The sequence below is a fragment of the Acanthaster planci genome, linkage group LG08 (genome assembly GCF_054643075.1).
Source record: "Acanthaster planci isolate LZ-2023a linkage group LG08, COTS_SCS, whole genome shotgun sequence".
In the NCBI taxonomy this organism is placed as follows: Eukaryota; Metazoa; Echinodermata; class Asteroidea; order Valvatida; family Acanthasteridae; genus Acanthaster; species Acanthaster planci.
In genome coordinates this window covers 17,992,133-18,005,260 of record NC_141784.1, presented here as the reverse complement: position 1 = coordinate 18,005,260, position 13,128 = coordinate 17,992,133, and the positions used below count along the sequence as shown (strand labels likewise).

The 13,128-nt window shown below is 44.0% G+C and overlaps 1 protein-coding gene across 1 annotated transcript in view; it reads left to right on the top strand.

The window, feature by feature from the left end:
• Positions 1-12,234, top strand: part of LOC110984541 (uncharacterized) — a 33,093-nt gene extending 20,859 nt beyond the window's left edge. Inside the window, exons 8-15 of the mRNA XM_022244832.2 lie at positions 255-467; positions 1,531-1,694; positions 2,467-2,540; positions 2,812-3,013; positions 3,769-3,874; positions 4,245-4,359; positions 4,599-4,753; positions 5,892-12,234. Of these exons, the coding sequence (XP_022100524.2) occupies positions 255-467; positions 1,531-1,694; positions 2,467-2,540; positions 2,812-3,013; positions 3,769-3,874; positions 4,245-4,359; positions 4,599-4,753; positions 5,892-6,902 (2,040 nt within the window). The 3' untranslated portion in view covers positions 6,903-12,234. The remainder of the gene's footprint in view (positions 1-254; positions 468-1,530; positions 1,695-2,466; positions 2,541-2,811; positions 3,014-3,768; positions 3,875-4,244; positions 4,360-4,598; positions 4,754-5,891) is intronic.
• The last annotated feature ends 894 nt before the right edge of the window (positions 12,235-13,128 follow it).

Genomic DNA, 13,128 nt, shown 5'->3' with positions numbered 1-13,128 from the left:
ACGTTTGCAGGTTTTCCGTTCAGGTATAAACTAAATTTCTGAGTGGGAGCTGCTAAGCTTTGGAATTGGCTAAGCTTAAGAAAACGTTTGCTTTAGTGACAACTGGTTACCAACCAGAGTATAATGGTACATATATGTATTTTGCTCGTCATTCGTGCCCTGCTAATTTTAGCTCAGCTGATAAATTTACTCAGTAAGATTTTCTGCTGTGGAGCTACAGTGTCTCTATAATTGGGCTATGTCCATCACTACAGAAACAACAGCAAGAGACCAAGGCCAAGACTCAGCAGCAGGGGATGGCGGGTAAAGGCCGGCCAGCCACCATGCCACTGACGACGGCCTCCAAGGCGCAGCAGCACAGCGAGGTCAAGCAGCCCACAGCAGCAGCTGTAGCCAAGGCGGCGGGCCCCAAGACAGCAGTGGCACCATTGCAACAGGCAGTGCGGGACCACCGCGAGCCCGTCAAGGTACGTGTGCCAGGTGATTGGTGCGTGCATGACAGAAAGTTGACTGGTACAATTTATTGATTTCACCACGAAGTGACGTATGGAATAGTTTTGGGCACCACGAAGTGACGTATGGGATAGTTTTGGGCACCACGAAGTGACGTATGGGATAGTTTTGGGCACCATGAAGTGACGTATGGGATAGTTTTGGGCACCTCGAAGTGACGTATGGGATAGTTTTGGGCACCATAAAGTGACGTATGGGATAGTTTTGGGCACCGCGAAGTGATGTATGGAATAGTTTTGGGCACCACGAAGGGACGTATGGGATAGTTTTGGGCACCACGAAGGGACGTATGGGATGGTTTTGGGCACCACGAAGTGACGTATGGGATAGTTTTGGGCACCACAAAGTGACGTACCATCCGTAGACTTTGTACACACGACACAACAGTTCGTGGTGCAGAAAAGAAACTGTCCATGATACATCAGTTTGTGATGTAACAGATGTATTGTATGCGGCAGGTTGGATGATGCCATGAATGGAAGGGATGCAGTTGTTGCCGGCGTGCTGCGCTGTTTCTGGTATTTAGTCATGGATTGTCTTGTATTGCTGCATTCATTCAGCGATATCGTGCAGGGCTTTTATAATTGATTCATTTTTATTTGTGAGAATGCAAGCATGTTACGCCAACTTTCCTTGTAACAAGGTCACATGAAACAGGCAAATGACATCACCTAACCAGAATCTTGTTACAAAAAGACTGAGAAAACCAAGCGAAACACAAGATTCTAGAGACTTAGGACTTCAGAATTTGTTCATCTTACATTTTAACAAAATTTTGTTATCGGAGTGCTCTTTGTATTGAGTGTTGACTGTGTTTCAGTTTGTGATGTTTGCGTTTCAACGTTGAAGACAAAACATTTCTTTGGAAAAGTCTTGGAAAAGAAAGCGAATGAAATGGTTGGAATGGTATAAAGGTTTTTGTTCGTGGATTTGGATTTATGTGTTTAGAAACTTGCCCTCCAGTTGTCCAGTTAAAAAATGAATACCTACGATCCTCTTACCGATTTTTCTCCTCAGGGCCACAATCCCCTGGATGCGTCGGCGCCACTGAAGAGGGGCAAGGAGAGGGAGACGCCGGTCAAGAAGAAGCCCAGCGCCCTGAAGCGGGTCATCCTGAAGGAGAGGGAGGAGAACAAGCGACTGCGCACCTTGCAGGAGACGTGCCTGTCCGACGCGGAGGAGTAAGTCTGCGTCCCAGGAGTAGGCGGCCCTGGCCGGGAATGACATGCGTGCCCGTGGAAGCGATCCGGCCAGCGGCTTCACTTGCATTCCCCTCAGACGGGCGTGTTATTTCTAAACGTAGCCACGTGATTTGGACATGACCCAAGTTACACAGGGTTAAGATAGGGACTCTGTATAGACACAGTGAAAACTGAACTAGTATCTGCATAACCCCTGCTACTGTTTTAACAGTCGCTTAGAGTAAAAAATCAATCAATATCCCTTTCAGTACTGTATGTAATACATTCACACATTACATGTCCAAGTTGATTTTGATTGAAAGTCAGCATTAATCAGTTGTGCACATGCACACCCTTATTAAGACTCTGTGTGGCATGGAGGGTACCACACTTTATTTCTTTTTACCTGAATGTGCACAAATGCATTACACTGACTATTTTAAGTATCAGTGCCTCTTTCTCTGTTAGGAGACTCTTGTGTGAGGGTTATAATATCTCTTGTGCTGTGGAATGCAACTTTTGCCAAGAAGACCACTAGCCCAGGCCGCAAACAAATGGAAAACACTTTCTTTTTTGGTTGATGAGTGAATAAAAGGAGCTAAAACATCTAGGAATCTTCCTAACTCTTGCAATGACCATAGTGTGAAATATTTATTAATTATCTTCTCTGCATTTCATGTTCTGTGAGATTCAGTACTTTGGACCTCGTCCTGTTTTTTTCTTGAAAATCAGCATGTCTGTAGCTGTCTGCATTTCTTTTCTTATAATGCAGCGGACTGACTCAAGGTGATGACAAGAGCTTAGACACTGCAGGTGGTGATGCAGGCTTGGGCCTGTCTCAAGACGGTAAGTTCTGTCCTTTTCCGAATTACAAACCATTGTTTACAGATATTTTGGCTTTGAAAAACAGTAAAGTGTATTGGTCTTAAGTGTATGTATGTCAGCCGTATTAGAGTACGCTGCTTTTGTTTCCAAGCTAACTCGCAAATACTTGCGAGGGGTGAACTGATTCCTGCTGGAATGTCTTGGAGAGATTTGCACTTCATCCATCATGCGTTTTAAATTAAAGGAGAACAGAGCAAGAATGTATTCACTCCGCATTTGTCTCTCCTCACAGCCAGCGAGAGGGGCTCCAGCATGTCCCCTTTCATGGCCTCCCAGAGCGACCTCTCACCCTTGAGCCAGATGTCGCCCATGAGCATGAGCCCGCTGTCCCCCGGCTCGCCGTTGAGCTCAGGTCTGTCTAGTCCTGCGACAGGGTTCAAGTCGGCCTCGGCAGCCCAGGCCAACCCAACCATCCACAGTCGCAGGTTCAGAGAGTAAGTCTCCCGAGATGACGCTCGATTCCAAGACTACCATTTCTTCATTTTCTGTTGGGGGAGGGTTTCATTGGGCAAATGATCAAGGTTTTCAATGCATCTTTGTGCCTGTTTAGAATGTTAACAGATTCCCACATAAATGATAACAAATGTTTGGGTGCTGACACCTTCCGACTTCAAAACAGGTAGGCGGAAAGAATGGCAAAGATCATCTCTCAGGTTATGGCCACAGCTTCGTGTTTAAATTTGAATCCAAAATCATTTCCCGTTCAATCAGAATCCTTTTTGTCCGATTCTGGGCAGCGCGGCATTGCGTATAAAGAAAACAAACCCGAAACCGGGCTCCCCGGCGCGAAGTGGTTAAACTAACCAGCCAAAATGTCAACAAGAACTACTGTAAGTTGTGGGTTTTAAACAATAGATAAATTAGACATTTACATGTTAACTGTTGACACCCTTGACAATTAACTGCAAAAAAAAAGAAGTGTGTTTTAGGCATGCTCAAAATGTGCATATATCCAAAGGTTAGTGGTTTAGATGCTGAAGATCCCTGAATTGTGTACTTTTTTAAAATATGATTGTATTTAAAGCTGTACATTAAAAGGAGTTGCACCTTTCCAAATGTTGTGAATGTTGAAATTTACTTCACAGATCCAGTCTAAATGGACCAAACCTCTGCATTCTTTCATTTGTGTACAATGTTTCATGTGGTTTCTTTTCACGATATTGGAATGGTGACATATTCTACGGCACAGGTACTGCAACCAAGTGTTGGATAAAGACATTGACGCCTGCTGCACCACACTTCTGCAGACCTTGGTCAGGTTCCAGGATAGACAGTACCATAAAGACCCAACAAAGGTAGGCAGGGGGAGGGGTTCAGACCATGCCAGTGCTGTTCTGTTCTAAACGTGAGTGGATGATGCATTGGCAGGCTCTCATTTTTTTCAATTCATTGTAATCTTTAATGCTCTGCTAGTGCTGTGCCATTGATATGTGATATATACATGTATTCTGGTGAACCTTGGATATGAAATGACGAGTGTAGGGTGCTAACGGGTTGCCGGGCATTGTGGCCTGGCAACAACGACGTCTAACTTGTCGTCTGTTGCGTACTTGCTCAGATGAAGTTCAAGGGAACTAGGTAGTTACCCACTGTAGGAGATTGAAACCCCTTGTAGTTATTTTTTTCTCGGGTTTGTGACTGTAATTGCTTGCTCGTCATGAACAGGCCAAAGCCAAGCGAAGGATCGTGATGGGACTACGAGAGGTCACCAAGCATCTTAAACTCAAGAAGATCAAGTGCATCATGGTCTCCCCAAACCTAGAGAGAATACAATCCAAAGGTGAAGACACTTAACTGTCGACAGACTTTGTATGTGGGGAAAAAAAGGAGAAATGCATATGTACAACACCTGGAAAATAATTTCAAAGTTGTTGAAAAATCCAAACTCTGTCCAAAGACTGGAGGACCACAAGGCACCTCTGGAATGTTCTCCCGCGGATTCATTGCTTTTGATCCTCAGTAATTGTTCAGTTGAAATATTTGTTTAATGGCAATGTTGGGAACTGGTTTTGAATGCAGGTGGGCTGGACGATGCACTTAATCGTATCATGACGCTGTCGGCAGAGCAGAACGTGCCCGTGGTCTTTGCCCTCGGCCGGAAGGCGCTCGGCCGTGCCGTCAACAAGCTGGTCCCGGTCAGCGTCGTGGGAATCTTCAACTATGACGGAGCCGAGGTCGGTGGAAACACGAAAAAAAAACAAATCATAAATTCTCCTCTCACCTTTTCTAGTATTTGTTCCTCTTCCTGATCCGATGTCACTGTTGGGAGAGGACCAGACTTTGACTCGAACCGGTACAACAACAAAAAGTTGTTGAAGGAAGAAATTATAATAAGCAGTATATTGAATAGTGGAAAACTTCTCTAACTGCTTGCCGACCGCACAGTCGTCCTGGGCACAGTATTCTTTTCAGGCCAAAATACTGACTTTATAAAGAGACAAGATACATGTATCATGTCCTTTACAAAGTTGGATTTAACAAATACAGCTATCCTTGATTGTCATTTGTTCAAGATTTGTGTGACATGTCTTTCCGCGGCTCTCGGTTTTTTTTTTAAAGCTCTGAGACCATGGCGCAGAGTGACATTTGCTACAATGCCAGGCCATGGCCCACCATGGACCTTGAACTATTACAAGCCTGGTGTGCAAAATCTATGGGAATTACTGTAGTGTGTTGACGAGCATATGCATATTGCGACACTATGTACTGGATTTGCCAGAGTGTGCTTCAACGTGCTCCACATTTTGACACAGGGAATCCCTGTGCGGTCGAACATCATCCGGCCTGAAGTTGTTGAAAAGGACACGACTGTTGTTTATGAAAGCACGATTTTCATGTTTTGATGGACTCAAATGTGTCAGTTAGGATTAGTCAGTTTGGTTATTAAACGTACCTTGTTATAGTCACCTTCTCTGAGAATTCTTTTGGTGGTAATCTGCCGTGTCCAGTGTCTAAAATCAGCCTTGCAGTAACCCACTAAACTGTTAGCCTAAAGGGGCCCAGGATACACACGTACATGCTAATGTACAGTGCACATTGAAGGCCCCTTGTCTTCCCTTTATGAGCACATTTTTGGAAGTAAGTCATCTTGCAAATACCTTTTTTCTTGAGGAGCATGCCCTCCCAGACACTACTGTTGGCCATGTCAGGAATGCTTACTAGAAAAAACTGTATGTTATGGGTTAATGTAGGTATTTTAATAGCTTTGCTGTTTGTCTCTGAAGCATTATCACATAATATCTAGTCAGTAAGGTCAAGTAAAAAGTGTGTTTTCGGTTAGTGTTTATTTGTCCTGTCGTTTTTCCTTTGTAGGAGTTTTACAAGAATCTTCTGGATCTAACCAAGAATGCCCGGGAGAGCTACAATACCATGATCCGGAAATACCAGCAGGAACTAGAAGCAGCCGCTACAGCCGTTCCATTCTCCAAACATCGCCATCACCTGGGCCACTACCGCAACCTGTCCGGCTGCAGTGGCATTTCCTTCAGCAGCGTCATTTCCGAGCCCATCTCCGAGGATTACCCGGACCCGGAGCCCGAGACAGATAGCCGGGGGAACGAGATTGTGCGGGAGGTACGATTCGACGAGGCCGTGACCACCGCGCAGTACGCCGCCTCCGCACCCGTTGCATCACTAACCGGCCAGGAATTTGTGGAGGCCGGGGACAGCAGCAACACAGGCGGCTACGAGAGCGACAGGGGTTTCAGCCAGGAAGGGGCGTATAGTGAGGACAGCGGCACTGTGGAACCGGGGACCTCCAAGACCTCCTCAGAAACCTTGGAGGCCGCAGAGCTGGATGATGTGGACGATATGGAGGGTGACAACGAGGACATGTATAACCTGAGTGACGTGGACGAAGACGAGGAACTAGATGCGATTGATATGATAGGAGTCGACGAAGATGAAGAAGATGAGGACGATGAAGATGAAGACAGAGGACTCTCCATTAAGACGGACCTCCCGCTGGATAAGGGACGGATTGCCAACTGGGTAGCTGAGACACAGAACACCATCCAGTCCTTAACACTCTGTGACAGTGACAAGAACCAAGGCTCCACTTCACTCTCGGAGGCGACGCTGGTCTCCGAGTCTTCAGATCATTCCGCCTCGGACAAAGACCCAACGTCCCTGCCATCCCCCCCCAGTCATTGCCCACACTCGCTGAATACCTGCGAGCGCACAAATGAAGAAGGCTGCACAAAACCCAAGAGGACAGATTGCAAATCAACTGCAGCAAGCAACACTGGTGGGAAACCATCAGGTTTGGTTGACGATCAGCCAAGCGAGAACCATCTAGGTTGCCTATCACAGGAGTCTAGCTAAAATTTGATAACTAGAAGTAATAGAATTTAAGAAATCCCTTTTATATTTTAAAATTGATGCAAGTAAAGTTGCTCTGATGCATGTGTGATCAGTCCAGAGACATTTTTTTTCAGTGCCAAAAAGTCCTTCCTAGTTTTGTATGCAGAAATCTCAAGTGGCCAAGTGTGGCTTTTGGTCGGACATTTAAGCCTAAAAGTTGATTCCAATGCCAGATTGACCCCCGGATCCCACCACAAAAAGTAAACTGTGCCCAATCCATGTTCGTCTATTTTGCATCAGCGCTCAGTGTGTCAAACATTATCCATTTCAATCCGCTTCGATTGTACCTTTGATTCCAGGGGGGCACAGGTGGCTAGTGCGTACAGTGCTCGCCTCTCACAACTGTGGCCCTGGGTTCGATTCCTGGTCCACAGCATAGGTGATTAGAATTGTTTGTTGGCTCTCTCACCTGTGCCATGAGGATCTTTTTCTCCAGTTAACCGCCCTCTGCACAAAATCAACCCCTGCAACCTCTGGCTGTGCTCTGTGGGCAGATGAAAGTTGTTTGGCGGCGCACTTGAAAACATACTGTTTAGAATTTGCGCTTAACAAATGAATGCATTATTCTTGTGACAGTTAATAGGAGAAACCTGCTTGGATCCTTCGAAATCTCCCAGCGTGCATAAAACAACTCTAAAGATATGTTATTCCATGGAACGTGTAACCCCACGTTAATCAGTGACGGCCAGGCTCTTTGTGCCTCCACAATTTTGCCCAATCCTTTAAAATTTCGGGATGAATTTTCAGCGACCCAGGAAGGCACGGATTGGCCCTAATCATTTCACATGACATGACTCTGTGCAATGTACGCAGCACCCGGAGCGTCAGGGTTAGCGACCACGACGACCAACTTGTCTCACGGAGCTAGGAAAAGTCGGGCCCAAACAGGTTGTCAGCCCAAATGTCACATGAGGCAATGTCAGAATCGTGGCTGCGGCTTGCAGTTACACACAACTCGATGGGAAGTGACTGGAGCCACAACCATGGACTCGTGCGTAATTTAAAGTAGAAGCCAAGAAATTCGGACACAGCCTGATTTGTAATGACGAATGAGCTTGTATTAATTTCTCGGCCGATTTAGCCCAGAACCTACGAGCAAATGCACCTCTGGCGAGGAGGCTTTTACCAGCAGTTAGACTCGCTCTAAAATTTGGTGGCTTTTGTGAAACACTAATACTCAAAAAGATCATTTCAAGATTTCACGAGCCAAGTGTCATGCCCAGATGCTTTCTTCAAGTACTGCAAAAAGTTGGGAAGCCAACTGTTGGAAGGACCTTTTAGCATTGAACCAAAAGATAAGGGCACGAAACGTGCAAATGAAAATGATGAAAATCTATGCAGGTAATGAACGAAAAGCTGTACATGAACATTATATGTGTCAAGTAAACAGCCTGTAGTGTGCGTAATCTGTTACTGGTTTTGTTCTGAAGGACAGTATTTGGGTTGGAAAAATGTAAATACAAATTGTGACTTGGTCAACAGAATAGTTGCAGGTAGCTCTCCTGTGATATGTCGTACATGTAATTGCAAAAAGGAAAGTTCAAGTATCTAAAACTTTTTTCATGTAATTCTTTTCTTGGAGATATTATTGACACCTTTATGAACTCTAGCAAAGATGTGAGACCTACCAAATGAAAGCTCCTTAACCACTTACTGCCGAGGGACCCGGTTTAGGGTTCATTTTCTTTATACCTAATGCCGGGCTGCCTGAATTCAGACAAAAGAGCTGGGCCTTGTAACAAAACACCGTACTGGGAGCAAAAGACTGAGCTGCTGGGAATTGCCAACATTTTTTTCAGTTGTCAATAGCGGAGGAAATCCATTGTTTTGAAAGTTTCACCACTGTTTGTGGCATTCAGCAGGAGTGGATTACCATCGGGGATAAAAGTGCTCCAGCAATGAGTGATACAATACTGCTGCACACTAATCTGGCCCCGATTGAAAAGATGTCAGCAGCGCACTGTACTGGTTTCGGGACAAAAAAATTACACAAATCTGCACAATCTTGGCTCTTTTTAAAAGGCGGCAGGCCTGGCTGAAATACTCGGGCATCAGTAGATGTGGTCTGTCAGATTAGAGCAGCCACCAGAAAGTCATTTGTGTGGGTCTGTCTTGTTAATGAAACTATGAATTTTTAAAGAACTTTGAAAACAGAAAAAAAACCACGAAAAATCACCCGGCCCAGCAGAATCGACATGGATAAATGAGCCTGACAGGAAGTGGTTAAGGAACTTCTTTTTCTGTAAATCTTTATCACATCTCTGAGAAGTCCATGTGTGACTTCTTGCCTATTGATAATGTGACCTCTTTTTTCAGTGGCAGGAGAACAGTATAGTATTGCAGCTTTGATCTTGTGACATCTTTCTTCAGATGGTGTATTTTATAGATGTGGGGCATGTGTCCCCAAACCATTCTCAGGTCCCAGAATTAACCTCTACCGGTGTGTGCACATTTTCGTCAGCATATTTTTCTTTCATCTGTTCAAAGTTCGATTGAAGTCTGCTCACTCAATCAAAAGATTGAAACAATGCAAGCTGTGGCCCTTTGTACTTAACGTCTTCAGCAGAGACAATGATACATCATGAGGTCACATCCATGTGTTATTTCATACACTGGAATGCATTGTACATAGTGTATTGAGCCATCCACTTGTATCTGTCGCTACCGAGGACTTGTAAACGAAAGGTTGTGTGAGTGACCAGTTGTTGAAAGACCAGGGCCAAAGTTTTTGCACTTGAATGAGACATGTCAGGAAGAAGGTGAAAAACTGACAGGCAGGCTGGACACAGGTCTGTTGGGTTGGTCAAAGAAAACCTCCAGCCGGCCAAGCACGAAGTCAGTCACATGTCTACTGTTAATTTTGTCATGCAGTGTATCATTCTCTTTTCCTCTCACACTGGAAAGTAGCTTTTGCTATCAGGACGGCAAAGAGAGGCAATTGGCTGGCATGCTGAAGACCGTTGGGACAACGGATTGGAAGCTGTGAAGCGAGGCGTACATGGGAGGAAAGCACGATGTCATCAGCACGTAGGCCTCTTTGTACACACAATCTTTGCAGAGTAGTCACAGAAATCATCTGTGGGTTTAGTATCCACAGACGTTTGGGAAAGCGCATCTTTTAAGATCTTAAATTTGAAAAATAATTCAGCTAACATGGGCACCCGCCCCCTGTGCTTTCTTCGATACACGCATCTTTCCTGTTCACTGCGAGCTCTTTGAAAACTTCCATTTCATAAAATGTTTGCTTGTTAAGCAAGTATTCAAGCAATTTCAAATCCATGTTATGATTATGAATGGAACTTATATTCTAGACCACCTCAGGCAATGAGCACTGTGTGCAGCCGTGGAAAGTCCACTTGCCTATTTTTTTTTGCATACGCTTGCTTCCCTCAGCTCACATGCTGTTTTTAGCATGTGCCATAATGGAAGCACATGTGCTATTCACTACAGGAATTTGATATTGCAACAGCAACATGGTATCTTAATATATTTACAATTTATATACATATGTATTTGTTTATTATTTCCAATAGTTCTGATTCGTTTGAATTGTTTATCCTGTTGACGATGACAAGCACAGTGCCCTGTTTCTCTTGCTTTTCTTTGGCACAATGAATTTCCTTTGCGGTTGTATTTTGTTCTTGTGTCATGCTCAATCTTTTTGAAACTTGGCGTGCATGTAAAGATACTCCTTATCATTACAAACGTGAAGCTTGAACTAAGTCAGCTATACATGTATGCTTTTGTTGTTACTGTCATTTGAACATCATGGCTACACGTACATGTGTGCCAGCCCGCGCGTCGTGAACACCGCAGTTTTGGCCGACCTGTCTCGGGAAGGATGGGCACTGCGCAAGAACTGTACATTCCTTTTTGCAAAATTGGTGTTGAAATGGCTCTGCAGAGTTACTCTGAACGCTCTTAAAGGCTCAGCTCCTGAAAAAAAAATGTTGCGGAGGGGGGTGCCTTCCCCCACCCAGCTGGCCCTGTTAGGGTTGACGCTGTTTTGGTGTGACGATTTTGTTGCGTCATCACAGCTTTCATGGCTGTTCTGTTTATGTTCATCCTTCGCTCTCTCACCGAGTGGCTGTACTGGACACTTCTGAAATTGTTCAAATTACTACCAATCAAAATTTGGTCGGACAGCAAGGGCTCGAGGTGAATGAGTGTATATTGCCAGTAAAACAGTATATATTACAAGAAATAAGCATTGTTCATTTGTAAATGATGTGAGCTTATTTATAGTATTCTCTATGCCTGTATCAATAATCTTACAGAATAATTTGCATGCGACAAAACTTGAGTATCATTGTAATCAAACTGTGGTGTTGAAAATGTGAGCTTGGAGGAAACTTACATCAGGTACCCTGTCAGCTGATAAGTGTATTTTTTTGTATTTTGCTCTTTTTCTCAGATTTTAAGGTATGAATTAAAGAACACATTGCATCCATGTACTGAAGAGTTGCAGGGAACACTCTAGAACAAATCACGCTTTCAATGAAAGATGCGAGTTTTTAGTACTTCGAAGCTAGACCATTTGAAACAATTGATTAGGTAGAACCTCTTGTGAAGACTAAGAATCAGTGTGGACTGGTGAGCTAGTCTATTGGGTTTGGGCTTGTCTACAGGCTGTCCAAGCTAGCCATTGGATAGCCCTTGAATATAACCCCACCTTCTTTGTCAGTGAAAATTGCATATTCATTGTCCTTTTTGTCTGCCGCAATAAGTAAGAGTATCAAAAAGGGTGCCGCCGACATGGCCAGCATGCATGGCTTATCGTCTTTTTTTTTTGGACATGTGGACTTGTCTCACCATGGCAACTTGAAGAAAAATTGAGTTGACTTCAGAGAATACAGAGTGGTTGAAATTCTGCCAGTTGTGTTTGATGGCCCTGAACAATTCGATACGAACACTTTAATGCCGCAAGAATTTTTTTTTTTAAAAGCACTTTGCTGTTTGCATGTAAAAAGTGGAATACCTCTGTCACAAAACTCAGAGTTGGCCACTGAAATTTTTTTGAATTAGAGATTTGGTCTGTGCAATGCAATTTCAAATAGATGAGACAAGGGTAGAAAATGACCATAGTTTTTTTGTGGTACCTAGTATAGCAGTAAGCAAATGTCTTGACATTGTAGCAATGAGGTAGATTATATTTAGTCTGTGTCGCTCATGAACGTGTACAGCATGTGTATACTTTGTATTCATGATCTCGATTTCTCGATGTATTATAATCACACTGGCAGAGGATGTAATTTTATGAAAATTACATTTTTTTTTATTAATCGGATGAAGACGATTGTGGCGTCAGTGGTGTGTTAGTATTGTTTTTGTCCCCCTGGAATCTCATCCCTCCCTTAATTACCGTAACCCCGAGGGCCCTTTTTGCGAGGGAGCCCTCCTCAATCCTTCAGAATCCTTCAATTTGGGGGGTGAAAAAATTGGATTCTCCCTCAATCCCCCAAAATTTCTTGACAAGGTTACTTGGAGGTGTGCCTACTGCCTCAATCCTTCAAAATCCTCTGGCAATTCCTGTCATTATATTGACAGCAATTAAGCAGTGCGGCTGATGCAAAAGAAGTGTTGGGCTAAATTAATGCCTGACTAAGCAAAAACAACACAAGGTTTAACCCACGACCGTCACGCATGGCATCCTTTGCAATAAGCCATGCACTTTTGCCATTCACCCTCAATCCTCCAAAATCCTCTAAAACCACCCGAAGGATTTTGAAGGATTGAGGAGGGTTAGGGTTAAATATCACATGGTATAAAATGCGCCCCGTTCTCTGATGGGATTGCACTGGTTTGTCGAAGAAAGCCTAAATTAGGAAAGGTATGCTTCCCATTGGTGGAGTGGTTAAACGGGATCTCTCTTCAAGGCTCCAGTGTTTTGGTCAAACTTTCCAGAATCCTTGTCGAAATGGGTAAAAAGGTCATGCATAATGTTCCGTCTTCCACTAGTGCTTGAGTAACATTAGCAGTGAGCTTGTGAAATTCATTTTTTATCATGTGGGTATCCCTTCAAGAACTAGCTTATGGTCCAGTGCCACATGTTAACACTGTCCACGACTGTAATGGTGCCAATGTCTTGTGGGTCTTTTCTTCGATGATGCCCCCCTTCAAGATTTAAGGAATATCAAACATTGCATAACTATTTAAGACAATATCTCCAAGCAAAAAGCTGGATTGA